At 40.1% G+C, this 20912-nt stretch overlaps 1 protein-coding gene across 1 annotated transcript; it reads right to left on the bottom strand.

The window, feature by feature from the left end:
* Nucleotides 1–934: 934 nt before the first annotated feature.
* On the bottom strand, nt 935–6130 carry LOC145957826 (uncharacterized). Its single transcript, XM_083074230.1, has one exon. It carries the CDS (start codon nt 6128–6130, stop codon nt 935–937), a length of 5196 nt encoding a protein of 1731 aa, XP_082930356.1.
* Nucleotides 6131–20912: the final 14782 nt, after the last annotated feature.

Raw genomic sequence — 20912 nt, forward strand, 5'->3', positions numbered from 1 at the left:
TATACCACCCTAATCATGCGAGGGGGCCGAGGTTGATGTTAATCTTGGTCCGTGGATTCAGATGACTTGCAATCGGTGGTCGATCAGTATTTTCAAAGTAGGAGTACTTCTAAAGCATTTCTTGTTATAAAAACTTTAAGCTGTAGTCGTGGTAATTTGAACCTACAACTAAGCACTGATTCATTGTTGTCACTGATTTGTGTGAACTGCTCGTTCTGGGTTATTTATACTCGCCTAGTCGGAACTTAACCAACAATCACGAGTTTTTTCAATCGAGTTATTTATACTCGCCCAGCCGGACTATTGCCGACAATCACGAGTTCTTCAAGTTATTTATACTCGCCCCGTCGGACTTTTGCCGACAATCACGAGTTTTTTCAATCGAGTTATTTATACTCGCCCAGCCGGACTTTTGCCGACAATCACGAGTTCTTCAAGTTATTTATACTCGTCCAGTCGGACTTTTGCCGACAATCACGAGTTTTTTCAATCGAGTTATTTATACTCGCCCAGTCGGACTTTTGCCGACAATCACGAGTTTTTTCAATCGAGTTATTTATACTCGCCCAGTCGGACTTTTGCCGACAATCACGAGTTTTTTCAATCGAGTTATTTATACTCGCCCAGCCGGGCTATTGCCGGCAATCACGAGTTCTTCAAGTTATTTATACTCGTCCAGTCGGACTTTTGCCGACAATCACGAGTTCTTCAAGTTATTTATACTCGCCCAGTCGGACTTTTGCCGACAATCACGAGTTTTTATCCATGTAAAGAGAAAAAGCTCATGAAAAGGAAACAGTCAGATGACATTTATTAGAATTGGGGAGGGTGGTGCCTCATTAAAAACCTCCTCAGCAAAAACCCCTCATATTTTTACGGGGAAAAAATACTGAGTTAGGAAAAGAGTGCACCTAATACAAAGGGGGAGAAAAGTCTAGCTATAATAGAAGCGTAGGTTTGCAGCATTCCACGTTCTCGGTATCCTGCCTCCATCCAAAGTTCTAAGTCGGTAGGCCCCTTTGCCGACCACATCATCAATCTTGTAAGGGCCAACCCATTTAGGCGATAGTTTGTTTTTCATCTGTGTAAGTTGAGCGCGCCTCAAAACTAGGTCGCCTACGACAAAATCTCTTGGGTTTACCTTAGTGTTGTACTTGAAGGCTGCTCTTCTCTGCGCCGCTACTTGATTTATTCTTGCTCTTTCTCTTGTTTCTTCGATCAGGTCTAAATCAATTCGTCGTCCCTGGTCAGATTCTTCTTCAGAAAAAGCGGTAGTGCGTACTGAAGGCTCTGCAATTTCAATCGGGATCATGGCGTCGGTTCCGTATACCAGATTGAAGGGGGTATCTTGGGTCGTTGAGTGAACAGTCGTGTGGTACGACCAAAGTACTCGGGGAAGCTCTTCCACCCATGAAGCGCCTGAGTCTTGTACACGTTTCTTCAAGCCTGAGAGGATTACCTTGTTGGCCGACTCGGCCTGGCCGTTAGATTGAGGGTGTTCGACGGACGTGAATGCCATTCTGATTCCGACCTCTTTACAAAAATCACGAACTCTCGCGCTTGCAAACTGTGTCCCGTTATCGGAAACAAGCATCTGAGGGACTCCATATCTGCACACCACATTCTTCCAAAGAAATGCTCTGACCTTTTCTGCTGAGATGGTTGCAACCGGTTCCGCCTCGATCCATTTGCTAAAGTAGTCTACTGCTACTATCAAAAATTTCAGTTGCCTCACAGCGATCGGAAATGGACCGAGAATGTCAATCCCCCATTTGTGGAAAGGCCAAGGAGACAGGATCGAATGTAGTCGCTCGGCGGGGGAATGGTGCAGGGTAGCATGTCTTTGGCATCCATCACATTTCTGGACCCAGTTGACGCAGTCATTTCTCAAAGATGGCCAGAAGTAACCTGCGCGGGCGACCTTGTACACTAGAGCTCGGCCTCCGATATGACTGCCGCACATACCACTATGTACCTCGTCCATCACCCTCTGCGCTTGCGACGTGGTCAAACACCTCAGGAGAGGAGAGCTAAAGCCCCTTCGGTACAGCCTTTCGTTGATGACAACGAACCTGGCCGACTCCCTTTGCACTAACGATGCCTCCTTTTTGTCTTCCGGTAGTTCCCCCCGAGTCAGATATGCAATGTATGGTGCCATCCAAGAATTTAGCTCTTCCTGGATGAATAGGATATTTCCTTGCGCCTCGTTTATGCTCGGCCGTGACAGCGTTTCTTGGATGACTGACCGAGTAGCTCCTGGTTTCTTTGTGCTTGCAAGCTTGGAGAGCAGGTCGGCCCTGGAGTTTTGCTCTCGTGGTACATGGTTAAGTGTGAATTCTCGGAAATTTTCCGAAAGGTGCTTAACCTTCTCTAGGTATTTGGCCAGTTGAGGGTCCTTTGCTTGGAAGGTGCCGGCTACCTGTCCTGTGATTAATTGGGAGTCACTTCGTGCTGATAAGCTTGTCGCCCCCATTTCCTTCGCCAATGTCATTCCGGCCAACAATGCTTCATACTCGGCCTGGTTATTGCTTGCCCGGAACTCAAATCGCAATGACTGTTCCAACAAAATTCCTCCCGGTCCTTCCAAGACAATCCCCGCTCCACTTCCTCCAAGGTTCGAGGCTCCATCTACCGACAGGATCCACTGTGTGTCTTCAGTTCGAACTTCCCCCACTGGTGAGGTTAGTTCCATTACGAAGTCAGCCAGCGCCTGAGCTTTGATTGCTCCTCTCGGTTCGTACTTGATGGAATGCTCCGACAACTCCACGGACCACTTCATCATCCTTCCTGCCAGGTCGGGCTTCTGCAATATTTGCCTAATCGGGTGATCTGTTCGAACTACCACCTCGTAACTCTGGAAGTAATGTCTCAGTTTGCGTGCTGTAACCAGTATCGCGAGGGCTAGCTTCTCCATCTTTTGGTAACGAGTCTCCGCGCCTTGCAACACCCTGCTAATAAAATAAATAGGCAATTGAGAACTACCTCTTTCTTGTACTAAGACTGCACTGATGGCGCTATCAGATGCCGACAAATACATCAGTAAAGGGAGACCGGCTTGCGGTTTAGAGAGTATTGGTGGCGAGGTGAGAGACTGTTTGAGTTCACCGAACGCTTTTTCACATTCATCTGTCCATGCAAAGCGGTTGTTCTTCCTCAAGCACTGGAACAAAGGCAGCGATTTATCCGCCGCCTTGGAGAGGAACCGAGAGAGGGAAGCCATCCTTCCTGTCAACTGCTGGACCTCTTTTACCGTCGCCGGACTTCTCATATTGATGATCGCGGAACACTTCTCGGGATTTGCCTCAATACCACGATGGGTCAGCAGGAAACCGAGGAACTTTCCTGCTTGGACGCCGAAGGAGCACTTCGCGGGATTCAACTTGAGTTGATAACGCGCTAAAGTGTCGAAGCTCTCTTGCAAGTCGGCGTAATGCCGAGAGAAGCTGTCCGACTTTACCACCATATCGTCCACGTATGCCTCAACGTTCCTTCCCAGCTGCTTTGCCAGGACTTTGTCCATGAGCCGCTGGTATGTCGCTCCCGCGTTCTTCAAACCAAAAGGCATGACCCTGTAACAACAAGTAGCCTGATCGGCTATGAAGGCCGTTTTGTCCTCATCAGCTGGGTGCATTCGGATTTGATTGTAACCGGAGTAGGCGTCCATGAAACTTAACAGCTCGTACCCCGAGGCGCCGTCGACCAGGCAGTCTATGTTGGGGAGTGGGTATGAGTCTTTCGGGCAAGCTTTGTTTAGGTCAGTGAAGTCGGTACACATCCTCCAACTTCCATTACTCTTTCGTACCATCACTACGTTCGCCAGCCACGTCGGGTATTGGATTTCCCGAATATGACCAGCTGCCATCAATTTTCTCGTCTCCTCCACTATGGCCTTCCTTTTGTCTTCTCCAAACTTTCGCCTTTTCTGGATCACGGGCTTCGCCTTGGGGTCGACCATGAGGTGGTGACATAAGAAATCGGGATCAATGCCCGGCATATCCCCGACACTCCACGCGAAGGCCGATATGTTTCTCTTTAGCACGGTGACTAGACCTTCCTCGTCTTCCTTGTTTAGAGATACACCAATCTTGACGATTTTCCCCTCGGCCAGGGTAACCTCCTTTACATCTTCCGCTGGGGCTGGTCGGGTATCGAAATGATTCATTCTCGGATCCAACTCTATTGACTGAACACCCCGATCAACCTGTGTCACATATAGTTGTCGCCTCGCCCTCAAACTGTCTTCGTAGCATTTCCTCGCTACATCTTGATCGACGCAGACGACACCCACCTTTCCGCTGGGCAAAGGGTACTTCAGCTTCAAATGAGGCGTGGAGACGACCGCTCCCAACTTATTTAGTGTTGGTCTACCGACTAGTATGCTGTAAGATGATTGAGCGTTTACCACCAGATATCGGATAGTGACAGTTTTCATATTGTCTCCCTGGCCGAACGTTGTCTCCAAGTCGGCGTATCCCCTGGCTATTACCTGATCACCTGCAAAACCAACCAACGTACCTGCGTACGGCATGAGACGATCAGTCGGAATCTTCATCCCGACGAAAGCTTCCCAAAACATTATATCCGCCGAACTGCCTTGGTCCACTAACACTCGTTTCACGTTGTACCCCATGACGATTGCCGAGACGACTATGGGGTCATCCTCGTGGGGAGATACACCCTCAAAGTCGGCGTCCGAGAACGTGATGGCTGATCGGGAGGGTCTCGGCAACTCGGAGACCGACAGTACTGACCGAGAGTACCTCTTCCTTGCCGCAGAAGTCGAGCCTCCACCAGCAAATCCCCCTGCTATGGTGTTGAAGTCTCCATGAATGGCTTGCTGGTGAGCCTCCTTAGATTTTTGCGGGGGGTCTCTCGGGGGAGACCTCCCCTCGCGTCTTCCTCTCCTGTTGTCTTCTCCCTCCTGCCTATGTCGCCTGTCGGACGAGCTCTCACCCTTCTTTCCTGCAATAAACTCTTTCAACCGACCCTCCTTGATAAGGCGCTCAATTTGCCTCCCAAGAACGAAACAATTCTCCGTCTTGTGTCCATGAGCCCGATGAAACTCACACCAGTCAGTTTTGTAGGGCCCCAACTGCCGGTCAGTTGCCTCTGGGAAGTCAAATAATGACGCACTATTTACGTCATGCAGAATGTGTCGCCTGGGAACATTAAGTGGCGTAAACTTCTCCTCCTCCTTGCTTCGTGACCATTCGGCCTTTGGGCGACTGATATGATCGAACTGCCGATAGTTACCCTCCTTTGCGTTGTAGCGATCGCTTCGCTTATTCCAGTCCGACCGCGGTCGGAGATGCTTGTTACTCTCCTTATTACTGCCCCCTGCCTCTCGGTTCTCGGCTGCCCTCTTTATGATCTGGTTTTCTTCCGTCTTGATGTGGCTTAAAGCAAAAGCCCTTACCTCCGACATTGTTTGACAGTTAGCTCTCTCGAGCGCAATGTCGAACGCTCCAGACCGCAAACCCTTCTGGAAGGCGATGACCGCCATTCTCTCATCCAAGGATGCTATTTTCAGAGCCACCTCATTGAATCTCTGCAGAAAATCCTTCAATGACTCCTCCCGTTGCTGCTTAAGGTCAAATAAATCCGACGTGATCGGTGGCTTCTTCTTATTGGCAGCGAATTGAGCCATAAACAGCCGACTGAAAACGTCAAAGTCGATGATGGATCGGTCGGGGAGGCTACTAAACCAATCGAGCGCCGCCTTTTTAAGCGTACCCATGAACAGTTTGCAACGGACTTCCATGCTCCCTCCGCAAATCAGCATCTGAGCTCGGAAATCTGTTAGATGTTGACTGGGATCCTGTGATCCATCGAAAGGTTCGACCTGCGGTATCCGATGATCCCTGGGGATGGCCTCAGCCTCTATGGCCTCCGAGAAAGGCCGAAAATCCCTTGGGACTTCCTGCATGACATCCTCCTCCAACGCTCTGGTGTTGGCTTCTATCCTGGCCTGTAACTCATCCGCTCGCCTCCTGATCTCCTCGTTTTCGCGCTGAATGGCCTCCTCTCTCTCCCTGGATCGTGCATTATCCTCCCGTAGGCCATTGATCATGGCCATCATCTCCTCCATGGTAGGGGGTTGTGAATTGCTGTTGTTGCCGCCTCTCGCCATGGTAAAGTGTAGGTCTTTCTGTATTTCTTGGGGCGTAGGAAAAGTTTTACCGTGGCCCCACGGTGGGCGCCAAAATGTTCCGGCCACGGGACGAACTAGGGTTTTCTCTAGGTCAAGCCGCGAAGCCAGAGCATTCAAAAGTGTAATCTGCCGTCCTAGCTCTAGGGTTCTAGGTTTTATACTTTTGTGTTTATGGGCTTCGTGGACCCCGCGATTTTCGGGATTCTCCTTAACCGCTCTTATCCTGAAGCCAAGGGAGTGAGTGGTTGTTTTCCAAATCGGTATTTTTCCGAGAATGCCTTTACAAGAGGACCTATCGGGAAAAAAGGCGTATCCCCTCTCGGGTGCATGTAATTTGGCGTTATAGCCGAGTCGCCACACCCCGTGACGGTCCAGTCGGGAGTTAGACGAGTAGAAGGTCCAGTCGGGTCTTTACCTAGACAATGTGCTGGTCGGGTTTTTACCTAGACGATGTGCTAGTCGGTGGTTTTTTGCCTAGACGATGTGCTAGTCGGGTTTTTGCCTAGACGATGTGCTAGTCGGATTACGACCTGGGCAGTCCAATAACATACACTATTTATTTTGTTTGTAACCCTGTTCATTTTTTTTAAATCAAATGTTTTATTTTAAATAAAATAAAAATATTGTTTTCCCATTAATCAAAAAATAAAATAAAAAGATTAAAATTAAAATTATATTTAACTAAAGTATTTTTTTTTGTCTCACTCTATATATAAATCATACAAACATGTTTCTTTATATTGTTTATATTTCTCAACTAGTTTAACAATTGATTTTACTACACTTTTAATTCAATAAATTAATTTTTTAAAATTAACTTTTATTTTTTAGCTGATTTATGAACTACTTCTATAGACATAACTTTCATGGCTTTCTTAAGTGTTTTTCAGGTTAATTATTCCAATAAATTTCACACAAAAGAAGTATAACCTTTTAAAATTTATTTCAACAAATTTTAGTATTTTACAATACGACTTATAAATAATGTTTTATTTGATTTAATATAAAATTATTAAGTAAATAATCAATTAAACTATTTTTCCAAACTCACCTTTAATCCATATGTTTGATTATTAGAATCTAGGTTAATTATGAGATATTTTTAGTAACATTAAAATATTTCAATGTGTGGTGAATAAAATTTACTTACATAGAGTTTAGATCTCCTATGAATATAATGATATGATAACTTGTCCAATGCTAATTATCATCCAATGATTTGTCAAAAAAGTATAGCGTAACGTGTAATTGCGGAGTTGCAAAAATTGGTTAATAGAGGTGAGATATTGGCTCAAAGTGAAGCCTCAATTTAATCCATAATCATGGCCAAAATCTAACCACATTGGGTAGCTACTTTTCTTTTTCCTCCTTTTATAGTGAACATAGATTATCAATCCAACCTTAAAAAATACATCATCAAACTCACGGGTGACAATTTTGGAGAAGACACCTGAAAAGTTTGAAATTAACACCCAATAACTCATTTAGCTTCAGCCCGAAGCTACGTGACACTTTCCAATTAAAGTAATTAAGGCTCGATTATTATAACTTAAACAAACGAAGAAGCAAATTAATAAATTGTCACCTTTTTTTTTTTTTTCTCGAGTCAAACGTTGAAATGAAAATGAATAGAAGAGGGTGAAAATTGGAAAAGCAAAAACCAAAGGATAAAAGAACAATCTGTTCCAATGATTTGGACATTTTAACAAGCATGGTTGCGAGTTGTAATGACAAGAAAACGTGAAATTCGAAACGAGGGGGAAACAAAATTGGACCCGTGAGACCCACACGAACAAACGGCGCGTGGTGAACCCCACAAAATTTATCACCACTGCCTCTCCAAAGTCCGAAGGGTCAAGGGAAAGAAGAAGTAATGGACAATGGTGGCACAAGAATGAGTGACCAAAGTGAGGACCAACAATTCCATTGGTTCAAGTGATACTAAATTAAGTCTCTTTAAGTAATGTTTAGTTTGAGTTTTGTAGACGAGTGAACGTAATTAAAAAAAAATCCATTAAAAATGATTAATCAATTTTTCTTTTCAATCGTCGGTGAAATTGATGAATAACATAAGATGAATATAAAAGGAAGAAAAAAAATGGCATACGAGGGAACTCACTTTTTTCCCACTGGTTTGGTTGCACGGGATTAGGGTGAGTGTGTTGCTTCCTTTTTGTGCTTCAGTGTTTTTTTTATGGGCTTTTGGTGGGTGGGGTGGACTTTTTGTTGGTGAGGAATTATGGGTTTGATATGGACAAACAAAAAGCCCATGTGTCGTTGTTGTTGCCAAATGTCATCGAGTTGGCCAATTAGCTTTTGAGCATTGAGATAGGGAATTTGAAAACGATAGCTATTTTATGGATCCCATCAACCCTCTTATCTCTTTCTATTTTTGTATTTTCACTCCAATCATTACTGGGATTTTCAAACCCACATAATTTGCTACCAACATCTTGTCACTGGTTTAATTTAGATATGGATACAAATGGATTAGGCTTTTGGTGAAGGGGGTTTTATGTTAGAAATAGACTGACTAACACCCATTTTTTTATTCCATTAATTAATTATACTATATGTATATATTTATAAAAATATTAGTTATAACAAAGTCCAAAATAATTGATAAACAAAACAAAAATTAAGTATTTTAATATAACACCAACTTTTTTTTAGTTTTGATTTAATATAATCATTATACCTGCGTTATTATCTCTTTTGACATGTTACAATTTTATCTTGCAAAGATGTCTCAATAAATTAAAAAATAAAAATGTTTATAAATTATTTTTAGTCCCAACTTATAAGTAATATAAGACTTTTTCACGCAATAAAATAATTTATTTAAGAAAACTTAAAAGTCTAGCTTATTTCAATTTCTTTTCATAATTTAATGAAATAAATTTATCTTATAAAAATTTTAATTAGTTGACTCCTAAATTAAAAAAATTCTCGACTACCATTTTCATGGACGGAATTTGTCTTAACTACAAACGCATACATATATGTTAGCCACGCACACATATGTTTTACTATGTGTGCAAAAAATTCAAACAGATTCGTTTTTTTTTTTGATAGATTCAAGAAATTACAAGCAAGAAAGATAAAGTAAAAATAAAATAAAATAAAAAAGCAAAAAAACTAGCCTATGACCATTGAGTCATGTAAGTAAATCTTTAAAACAAATAAAGGTGGGACAGTAAACTCTCTCGTCATATTGTAACTTCCCGAAATTGTTAAACAATCAACAACAACATTAGTCGAGAGGGTTTGATCGATAGGTTTTGATTGATAAGATCTAGATGAAGGTTTGGCTGAGTACCTTGAACATTATTTAAGAATCTGCTTTATAAGTGTACCTTTCCAAACTTTTGTCTAGAATGTCTAACCGAGAGGTTCTAACTAAGAAGATCTAGTCCATAGGGTTTAGCCAAGAGGTTTTGGTTGAGTGCCTTAAACATTCGTTGAGAGTGTATTTCGACTTAGTCTTTCATGCTTGAGGTTGGTGGGCAAGTGTACTTTCCAGGCCTTTTGATGAGAAGGTCTAATTGAAAGGTTATGATTAAGAGGATCTAGTCGAGAGATTATGACCAAGTACTCCACCAATCATACCCCTAATAGATTGAGTAACTCGATTCCTAGGGAATGCCACACAAATTTGACTTGAGAGTCATATCTAACACAAAATCTTATCTTTACTAGTCAAAATCACATATTTGATGATGAGTAAAAACATTTATAAAATTCCAAAATCCTCAAGGGCCATAAAGAGATAATGATCATATATAAAAATCCTAATCCTAGAATAAAGGGGGGAGAATACACTTTTGAATATTCTGATTTTGATTAAACAATTAGATTAACCTTGTTATTTTTTAGACCGAAACAATTATAAAAAATGTTGTAATTTAAAGTATATACTTCTTTTGTTTTAACGATACATAATATTAAAAATAATATAATATATTATGATCTTATTATATATATTTTTGAATTTTAATCAGATTAAATTTAAATTTTAAAAAATAACCTGATAAAAAAAATTGAATCAAATTTAAATAAAGATGAAAATTCAACCCATTACTTATATCCAAACTCAAATTCATTATTCTGGTTCACACACATACATATATATTGTGAACGTGGAACAAGTTCAGCGTGGGATTCCTACGTGCTAAATAAACAACAACAAAAAAAAATGGGGATCCATGGTATACAGCAGAGCATTTATTAGGAAAAAGACAACCGAATTGTTCATGTATGATATTGGACTTATATATGGACACGCTTAGTGCTGTCTCTTCAACTCTACCTCAACACCAGTTTCTACTTTCTCCCCCCTTTTTGCTTTAGAAGCTTTGTTACATCATCTAGTTGGGATTAGTTTAATTAACTGTTTTTTTTATTTTGCTATTATTTTCTAGTGTTTATTAATTTCTTTTATACAAGAAAAACTCTAACTCAATATTTTTATAGTGGATCCAAATGAAAAATAAATATTATGTTTACGTTTTTTTTACCCCTTTTTTGTTTCTCAACGCTCCCAAAAAAATAAAACACAAACAACTGAGCCTGAAGCCCTTATCTTAGTTCGGATCTTTAGTATATTAATAAAATATTGAAAGATAATTAAGCATATGTGCATAATGGATATGCTAACCCTCCAACAATGACCTTCTTTTTTAAGGAAAAAAAATGATTGGAGAAGAATTTAAAGTGCTCAATTATATTTTGTCAAAAAAAATTAATCATAAAAAATTTAATAAATATTTCATATTGATAATATAATTAAAAAAATTAACGATATTTAAAAAAAAAAAAAAAAAAAACTATCGAAAGTTCAGAACGTATGTTGGCATGCAGTTTAACAAAACTCCTGTGTGTACTTCCGATAGGGTTTTACTTATAATATTAAAAATATTATTTTGAGAATTTAGGGAGAAGTCCCTTCTACATGATCATATTTTTTTTATTCATTAAAATTACAATAATAATATTAAAATTTAAATTTAAAATTATGTAGATTATACCTCAACCTCCTTATCACTAAGTGACGTCATATTTAAGTTGGTGCGAATAATTATTTGACCGCACCTGACAACTTTTTGAATAAAAAATAATAATACATCTAATTTTATATATAAAAAAGTATTATTTTATTCTTAATTATGAGAAGGATTTTGTTACCGGCTATTCTTTAGAACATTAGTTAAGGAATCTATAAATAATTAAAAAAAACTTCTATATGGATTTGTATTGAAAATAAAATAAGCGATTTATAATTTTATTAAAAATTTCAACAAAAAAAAAAGAAGTTAATGTTTGACTCATTTTACATGAGATTATACCTTATCTTAATCTAAATATTTTATAATAAAAAATAAATAATTTTTTTATTAAAAATTATAAGAATGTGCAAATATATTTTTAAATATAAATTTTTCTGTTTTGATTCCTTAATAGCATTTTTCATATAGGCATATTTTAAAATGTATTAATTAAAAGATTAATTTATACCCTTAATTAAATATGAGTCTATTAATAAATTCCTCTAAAAAAAAGTCTATTAATAAATTATTTACTTTTTTATGTAAAATGAATGCATTTATAGAAAAATTAAGAATATAAATAATGTTCATTAGTTAAAAAAAATTATTTCTTTACTTTATAGTAGTGTCATTAATAACATGTAACTGCTCATATATTATATAATGTCTATTGTCTCTGTCTGTTTTGCTTCTCAATGTCAAATTATTGAGTTACATAGCATTTACTTCTTCTCAATCAGTCCTCGTTTAGAAAAAAATCGTGAATATATATTAGGGAGAAAAAAAAGAAGAAAAAAAAACTATAAATTAAAATTAATTTATGTATTTTAACTTTTATAAAAGATCTAGCTCTTATTTAATTTTTTTAAAATTGAAATATATAAGTTGATTTGAATTTATAAAAAAGAATGTATTTACTTTTTCTTATATTAATTAAAAGTCTTGTGAAAAAGCTTTCCACTATTTATTTAGTGTTTAATAAATTATGTTAAGAATAAAAATAAATAAATCAATTCATGCTCGGATATATACAGGCTTAATCATATATAAGATATTTATAAAGCTTCAAAATAATTCTATCCGACATATAATAGCCACTCACATGAAACCTATAGTTTGACTTATTTTATTGTAGGATTTATATAGACAACAATATGCTTCACTATAATGAATATTTACAAAAGCAAGATGACATATATACAGACTGTATTATGAGTTGATGAGATGAAGCTGAAACATCTCAACAAATTATATATTTTATCATTATTATCTCATCTTAATCATGAAATACAACTACACAAAAGCTTATATGATTGAGTATGTGACGTAGCATGTTGATGTTTTAGTAGTTCAGAACGGGCCGTTCCTAATCTAGAACGGGTCGTTCCAAGCTATTAAAATAACCTGTAAATCGTTGTTGAGAACGGGTCGTTCTGGAGGGAGAACGGGCCGTTCTGGATGAGTTCCAGAACGGGCCGTTCTGATTTTAGAACGGGCCGTTCTGCATGTGATTTTCGCAAATGATGAAGGGGTGCAGAACGGGCCGTTCTGGTTTCGGTACAGGCCGTTCTGGCCACTCCGGAATGTCTATAAATAGAGGTTGTGGGCAGTTGAGGAGAGGAGATTTTTAGAGAGAAGGGCTTTGGACTAGAAAGCTTACTTTTGAAGGATTGAAGTTCCGAGTTGAGCTTCGGAAAGGGAATTCCGCTTCTTGGCTATCCTGATCCAATCTTCAGGTAAGGGAAGCTAGGTTTTTGTAGATTTTTGGCTGAAAACGAGTTCTAGGAACTCCTTGATTGTGTAAATGTTTGATGATTTTAAGCTGAGTTTGAAAGAAGTGGGGTTTCTCGGGTTTGATGAAAATCTTGAGGTTTTCTTGATTGTGGTTGCATGTGGGTAAAGCTGGGATTTTTGGATGAAAATGTGATGTTTTGGGCCGATTGCATGTGTTTGGAAAGCTGATTTGGTGTAGGTTTGGAAGAGATTTTCGAAGTTTGATGGTTGTTGCTGGGTATCACGCCGGGCGCAGTTCTTTGCGTCGGGTGCGTGACCATCAGAGGGCTCCATTGGGCAAGCCCGCCAGGCGTGGTTGGACCGCGCTGGGTGCGATATCAGTAAGTGACATTGCTTGGGGATTTCTGGTGTGGCGCTGGGCGTGACCTTGTCTCGTCGGGCATGGAGACTCCTTGGGAGTCTCTACTAGAGGTGGCACCGGGCGCAATTTATATTGCGCCGGGCGTGAGACTTTGGTGAAGTCTCTGCTTACCCTGCGCCGAGCGAGGGTTTGCACGTCGGGCGTGTGAGACCTTTTGAGGTCTCTGCCTCCTAGTACACTGGGCGCAATGGGAATTGCACCGGGCGTGCTGAGCCCTAGTGCTCTCTAGTTGTGCCACGCCGGGCGCGACCATGAGCGCGTTGGACGCGGACATGATATTTGATGTTAAGCTGTTATGTGTATAAATGTGCTGATAGATATGCTGAGTTGAGCTGTAGTTGTTAAATATTGTCGTGCTGACTAGTTGATAATGCTAAATTATGATGTTGAGTTGTAATTGATGAATATGTCGTGCTGTTAGATGTTATTGCTGATTAAGGATGTTTAGGCTGTGCTGTGAGCTGTGTTTAGATGTTAAGCTGAGCTATGTTGATGTTGATTTAAGTTGTATTTGATGTATATTGTTGTGTTATAAGCTGTTTAGTCGTGCCGTAAGTTGATATCGTTGTAAGCTGTGCTGTGTTGTATGCTGATATAAACTATTGTAGGCCGTAAGGCTGAGCTGTTGTAGGCTGTAAGGCTGAGCTGTTGTAGGCCGTAAGGCTGAGCTGTTGTAGGAGATCTCCGAGATGATATGCGTGACGACGCATTGTATGTTTTATTGTTGTTTATGTTGTTATAGCCGCTATGTCGGTGCTGTTATAGCCACTATTGTGATGCTGTTATAGCCGCTATGTCGGTGCTGTTATAGCCACTAATGTGGTGTTGTTATAGCCGCTAAGTCGGTGTTGTTATTGCTGAATGCTGTGGTATTTTAAGCTGATTTTGTTAAGCTGATTGATGTACTGATAACTGTAGTTGTTTATTATTCACATATTTATATATGTATGTTGTTTCTTTTCACTAGCTTACCCTTTGTTGTTTCTATGTGGTTTGGACTGTGATGATCATACTATGTATGGGAGCAGGGCAGGGTTAGGTTGGTGTTTGCTGAGAAGAGTATGCAGCTAACAGATGGAGTTTTTATTTTTTTGATGTATTTAGCTACTTAGTTAGCATTTGCTAGATGTATTTTGTACACTCTGATACTAGACAGATTTGGACCTTGTATATATATAGATATATATATATATATATATATATATATATTCTAGATCTTATATGTATATACTTGTTCGTTTCTGTGTAGTATTCTGGTGTGCTGTGCTGTGTGTATTGACCAGGCGGGTCGTTACACTTTAGTGGTATCAGAGCAGTTCGAGTCTAGCGGACACTCCGTGGGGGTGGTTCCTTTAGGCTTTTGTTGTGCTGAGCTCTGTGTTGTGTTGCTTTGCTGTGTTGTTTTGTTGTGCTGATTTCTTCATTGATTGTTGTGCTGTTGATGGTTGTTTGGTTTAGTTATTGTATACTGAAGATGTTGTTACTTCTGTAGACAATGACTAGAACCAATGAGCAGATAGCCCGTTCCATGGAGATGATGGCTATGGCTATGCAGTAGCCAAATGCTTATTTTGCTAGGATGGATGCTGATAGAGCTACAGCTGGTGCAGCAAGGCCCACGGGGTCACAGGAGAGTGGGATCTAGTTGAGTTCCGGAAATGCCGCCCTCCACAGTTCAAAGGAGATGCAGACCCAGAGGTAGCTGACCACTGGATCTGTGAGCTGGAGGAGATCTTCACTGTGTTGGGATGTTCTCAGGAGAGGAGGCTGGCATCTACTGTCTACATGCTGGTTGGGGAGGCTGAGCATTGGTGGAGAGGTACTCACCATATGCTTACTACTAGAGGAGGAGCTGTTGATTCAGCTGGTCAAGCTGAATCATTGTTGAGGGATGGGGCAGAGTGTTGTCTTTTGCTTGCTGCTATGAGTGTGGAGACCGAGAGGCTCATTGCTGAGATTGATGTGGTGAGGTATTTTGCTGAGGTGTTCCCTGATGAGGTGCCTGGGTTGCCTCCTATTAGGGAGATGGAGTTTAGCATTGACTTGGTTCCAGGTGCGAGGCCAGTGTCGGTGGCTCCCTATAGGATGGCTCCTGCTGAGTTGGTTGAGCTGAAAGGTCAGTTGGAGGACCTGTTGGAGAAGCAGTTGGAGCGGCCAAGTGTATCGCCGTGGGGTGCTCCCGTGTTGTTGGTGAAGAAGAAAGATGGAGGTAGTCGACTTTGTGTGGATTACCGGCAGTTGAACAAGTTGACCATTAAGAACAAATATTCCACTTCCCCGGATAGATGACTTAATGGATTAGCTAAAGGGAGCATCGGTTTTCTCGAAGATTGACTTGAGGTCAGGTTATCACCAAATCAGGGTGAAGGAGGGTGACATACCGAAGACTGCTTTCAGGACTAGGTATGGTCACTACGAGTATGTTGTGATGCCGTTTGGTGTGATCAACGCCTTGGCAGTGTTCATGGATTACATGAACAGGATCTTCCGGCCCTTCTTGGATAAATTTGTGGTGGTATTTATTGATGACATTCTGATTTATTCAAGGACCCCGGAGGAGCATGGAGAGCACTTGAGGTTAGTGCTGGAGATTTCGAAGGCGAAGCAGCTGTACGCTAAGCTTTCAAAATGTGAGTTCTGGTTGGATGAGGTGAAGTTCTTGGGACATATGATTTCAACTGAGGGGATTGCTGTTGATCCGGCTAAGGTGGAGTCGGTACTGCAGTGGGAACATCCAAGAACTGTCACTGATATTCAGAGTTTTGTGGGTTTGGCGGGTTACTATAGGAGGTTCATTGAGGGATTCTCCAAGATAGTACCGCCTTTAACCCAGTTGACGAGGAAGGAGCAGCCGTTCATTTGGACAGATGCCGTGAGCAGAGTTTGATGAGCTGAAGAGAAGGTTGACTACTTCTACTATGTTGGTGTTGCCCGACTCTGGTGATCCATTTGATGTGTACTGCGATGCTTCCCATCAGGGTCTGGGGTGCGTGCTGATGCAAAACAGGAAAGTGGTGGCATATGCTTCAAGGAAACTGAAGAACCATGAGAGGAACCATCCCACTCATGACTTGGAGTTGGTAGCTGTCATTTTTGCCTTGAAGATATGGAGAGATTATCTTATGGTGCTCGGTTTAGCGTCTTTAGTGATCACAAGAGTCTGAAGTGCCTGTTTGATCAGATGGAGTTGAACATGAGGAAGAGGCGGTGAATGGAGTTTCTAAAGGATTTTGACTTCCAGTTGATGTATCATCCTGGGAAGGCCAATGTTGTGGCGGATGCGCTGAGTAGGAAATCCATCCACATGCCTAGTTTGATGGTGAGAGAGCTGGAGCTAGTTGAGGAGTTCAGAGATCTAAATCTCTGTGTGGAATTAGCTCAGGATCACATTAGTTGTGGGATGATTACCATAACTAGTGAGTTCTTGAGGCAGGTTGGACTTAAGCAGTTCCAAGATGTTGAACTGGTGATGCTTCTTGGTTTGCTGGGAACTGAGAAGGCTGTTGGTTTTGAGCTGGACGGAGGTGGAATCTTGAGGTTCAAGGGCAGAATTTGCCTACCTCAGGATGCTGAGCTGAAGAGGACTGTGTTGGAGGAAGGCCACAAGAGCAGACTTAGCATACATCCTGGTATGACTAAGATGTACCAAGACCTCAAGAAGACTTTCTGGTGGTCTAGTATGAGGAGGGAGATAACTGAATATGTGGCGGCTTGTCTGACGTGTCAGAAGGCAAAGGTGGAGCATCAGAAGCCGAGTGGGTTGATGCAGCAGATGGAGATTCCGAAATAGAAGTGGGATAGTATCACTATGGACATCATCGTCGGGTTGCCTAGGTCAGCTAGGAATAGTGATGCTATCTGGGTGATTGTTGATCGGTTGACCAAGTGTGCACATTTCTTGCTTGTCAATATCAAGTGGTCCTTGGAGAAGCTGACGCAGTTGTATGTGAGGGAAATAGTACGGTTGCACGGGGTGCCTTTCGATATTATTTCAGACAGAGACCCGAGGTTCACTTCTAGATTTTGGCAGAGTCTACACCAAGCCTTAGGCACGAAGTTGAAGCTTAACTCTGCTTATCATCCACAGACGGATGGTCAGTCAGAGAGGACAATCCAGTCCTTGGAGGATCTACTGAGGGCTTGTGTAGACCACTTAGGAAGCTGGGAGGAGGTCCTACCACTGGTTGAGTTCACGTACAATAATAGCTTTCATGCTAGTATTGGGATGACGCTGTTTGAAGCCTTGTATGACAGAAGATGTAGGAGTCCTCTGTGATGGTATCAAGATGGTGAGTCAGTGGTTGTGGGACCGGAGTTGATCCTACAGACTACTGAAAAGGTGAAGCTGATTCAGGAGAGGATGAAGACTACTCAGAGTAGGCAAAAATCATATGCTGATAAAAGGTGAAAGCCTTTAGAGTTTGTTGAAGGGGAACATGTTTCTGAAGGAGACCCCGACTTCTGGTGTAGGTAAAGCTCTAAGGGCAAGGAAGTTGACACCGAGGTTTGTTGGTCCCTAGCAGATCATACAGCGTGTGGGTCTGGTTGCTTATCGGTTGACCTTGCCACCGTCTCTTTCAAACCTACACGATGTATTTCATGTATCCCAGCGAGGAAGTATGTTCATGACCCTAGTCATGTGGTGGAGCTGGATGATGTACAGGTGAAGAAGAATCTGACGTATGAGAAGTTGTCAGTAGCTGTGGTTGATCATAAGCTGAAGGAGTTGAGGGGCAAGTCCATTGCTCGGGAGAAGGTGTTGTTGGATGCAGCTACTGGTGCGGCTATTTGGGAGGTTGAGTAGTAGTACAGGGAGCGGTATTTGTTTCTATTCTCAAGTAAGTCTATTTTCAGGGACGAAAATTCTTATTTGTTGGGGGGTATTGTGACGTAGCATGTTGGTGTTTTAGTAGCTCAGAACGGGTCGTTCCCAATCTGGAACGGGCCGTTCCAAGCTATTAAAATGACCTGTAAATCGTTGTTGAGAACGGGATGTTCTGGAGGGAGAACGGGTCATTCTGGAGGGAGAACAGGTCATTCTAGAGGGGAGTATGGGCCGTTCTGGATAGAGAACGCGCCGTTCTGGATGAGTTCCAAAACGGGCCATTCTGATTTTAGAACGGGCCGTTCTGCATGTGATTTTTGCACATGATGAAGGGGTGCAAAACGGGCCGTTCCGATTTCGGTACAGGCCGTTCTAGCCACTCCGGAATGTCTATAAATAGAGGTTGTGGGCAGTTGAGGAGAGGAGGTTTTTAGAGAGAAGTTCTAGAGAGAAGGACTCTGGACTAGAAAGCTTACTTTTGAAGGATTGAAGTTCCGGGTTGAGCTTCGGAAAGGGAATTCCGCTTCTTGGCTATCCTGATCCAATCTTCTTGGCTATCCATGTTGTTAGATGTTATTGCTGATTAAGGATGTTTAGGCTGTGCTATGAGCTATGTTTAGATGTTAAGTTGAGCTGTGCTGTATGCTGATTTAAGCTGTATTTGATGTATATTATTGTGTTATAAGCTGTTTAGTCGTGCCGTAAGTTGATATTGCTGTAAGTTGTGTTGTGCTGTATGCTGATATAAACTGTTGTAGGCCGTAAGACTGAGCTGTTGTAGGCCGTAAGGCTGAGCTGTTGTAGGTCGTAAGGCTGAGTTGTTGTAGGCCGTAAGGCTGAGCTGTTGTAGGCCGTAAGGCTGAGCTGTTATAGGAGATCTCCGAGCTGATATGCGTGACGACGCATTGTATGTTTTATTGTTATTTATGCTGTTATAGCCGCTATGTCGGTGTTGTTATAGCCACTATTGTGGTGCTGTTATAGCCACTATGTAGGTGTTGTTATAGCCATTAATGTGGTGCTGTTATAGCCACTAAGTCGGTGCTGTTATTGCTGAATGTTGTGGTATTTTAAGCTGATTTTGTTAAGTTGATTGATGTGCTGATTGATGTGCTGATAACTGTAGCTGTTTACTATTCACATATTTATATATGTATGTTGTTTCTTTTCACTAGCTTACCCTTTGTTGTTTTCATGTGGCTTGGACTGCGATGATCATACTATGTATGGGAGCAGGGCAGGGTTAGGTTGGTGTTTGTTGAGGAGAGTCTGCAGCTAACAGATGGAGTTTTTATTCTTTTGATGTATTTAGCTACTTAGTTAGCATTTGCTGGATGTATTTTGTACACTCTGATTCTAGACGGATTTGGACCTTGTATATATATATATTCTAGATCCTATATATATATACTTGTTCATTTCTGTATAGTATTCTGGTGTGCTATGTTGTGTATATTGACCAGACGGGTCGTTACAGAGTACTAATGAAAGAGACTAGGGTACATATAATTTGTTGCTAAGTAAAAGCAGGCCCTCCAAATGATTTTGTTTAAATTAAATGTTAATCACAAAATTATTATATTCTCATATCTATATTAAAATTAGAACACGCATTTAATAAAAATAAACAAAAGTAAATTATATCCATAACCCTAAGTGTGTTTGGATGAGGAATTTTACAAATTCAAGGAATTTTAAATTCTTGGTATTTGAATTACTTTGATTTCAATTTCTATCATTTTTAAAATATTTTATTTGGATGAGTCAATTCAAATTTCTTAAATTTTAAATTGTTAGGTTGTATATGATAATTTTATTCCATCATAGTAAAATTGATTTTAAAAATATATTTATATGTTGAGATTTTTAAATTAAATTTTATAAAAATAAATATTAATCCATTTTTAAATATTTAATAATTTAAAAAATTAATATTAGAATGTTTAACAATTATAAAAATATTTTTGAATATCCAAATAATTAAAAGAATGAAGAGATAAGATAAAATATATAGGTGAAATAAGAAAAACAAATATGAGGAATTTCAAATTCTCCCATTTTTTTGGAGAATTTGAAATTCTACTATTTTAAGGAATTTCACAAATGCTTGAATTTCAAATTCTTTGTAAATTCCTCATCCAAACAAAGTATTTCACCTCAAGGAATTTGAAATTCTTCAAATAAATGAATTACCCTATATAAATTTCTCATCCAAACACACCATAAAGATTTCATGAAATTGCAAGTACACATCCGATCTTTTCTATCTATATATATACACTAAGTCCCTTAATTATTTAAAAATATATTACACTAATTTATTTTCCTTTTTTTATTTTGGTCCACACCGTTTTATTTTAGTCTTTGTAATTAGTATATCTATTTTTTTAATCCCTAAAATAGTTTACTTTGAATAGGTTTTGAGAAGAAAAAAATCATTATTTGAAAAATACTTTTAAAACCATGATTAAAAAAGAATCCTAATAATACTTTAAACTTATTATTAAAACTAATGTAAGGATTATTAGTTGACGCTGAACTATCTTCAATAAAAGTTCTTAAATAGATTTTCAAATATAAGAATGGTTTTTGTAAATTTTTTGGTTGGAGAAGTCTAGTGTGTCATTCACGGTGTAAGAACCTACATAAAAGTTTTTTTTTTTTTTTAAAGAAGGAAAGTGGGTATATTGGAACCCACATAAAATTAATTAAGAACCTAAATTAGTTTCTTTTATC

Source organism: Cajanus cajan, chromosome 5, assembly GCF_000230855.2.
Source record: "Cajanus cajan strain Asha chromosome 5, NIPB_CcT2T_4, whole genome shotgun sequence".
Taxonomy (NCBI): domain Eukaryota; kingdom Viridiplantae; phylum Streptophyta; class Magnoliopsida; order Fabales; family Fabaceae; genus Cajanus; species Cajanus cajan.

Coding starts and splice junctions, on each gene's coding strand:
- LOC145957826 (XM_083074230.1), bottom strand. CDS start 6,130: ATGGCGAGAGGCGGCAACAACAGCAATTCACAACCCCCTACCATGGAG.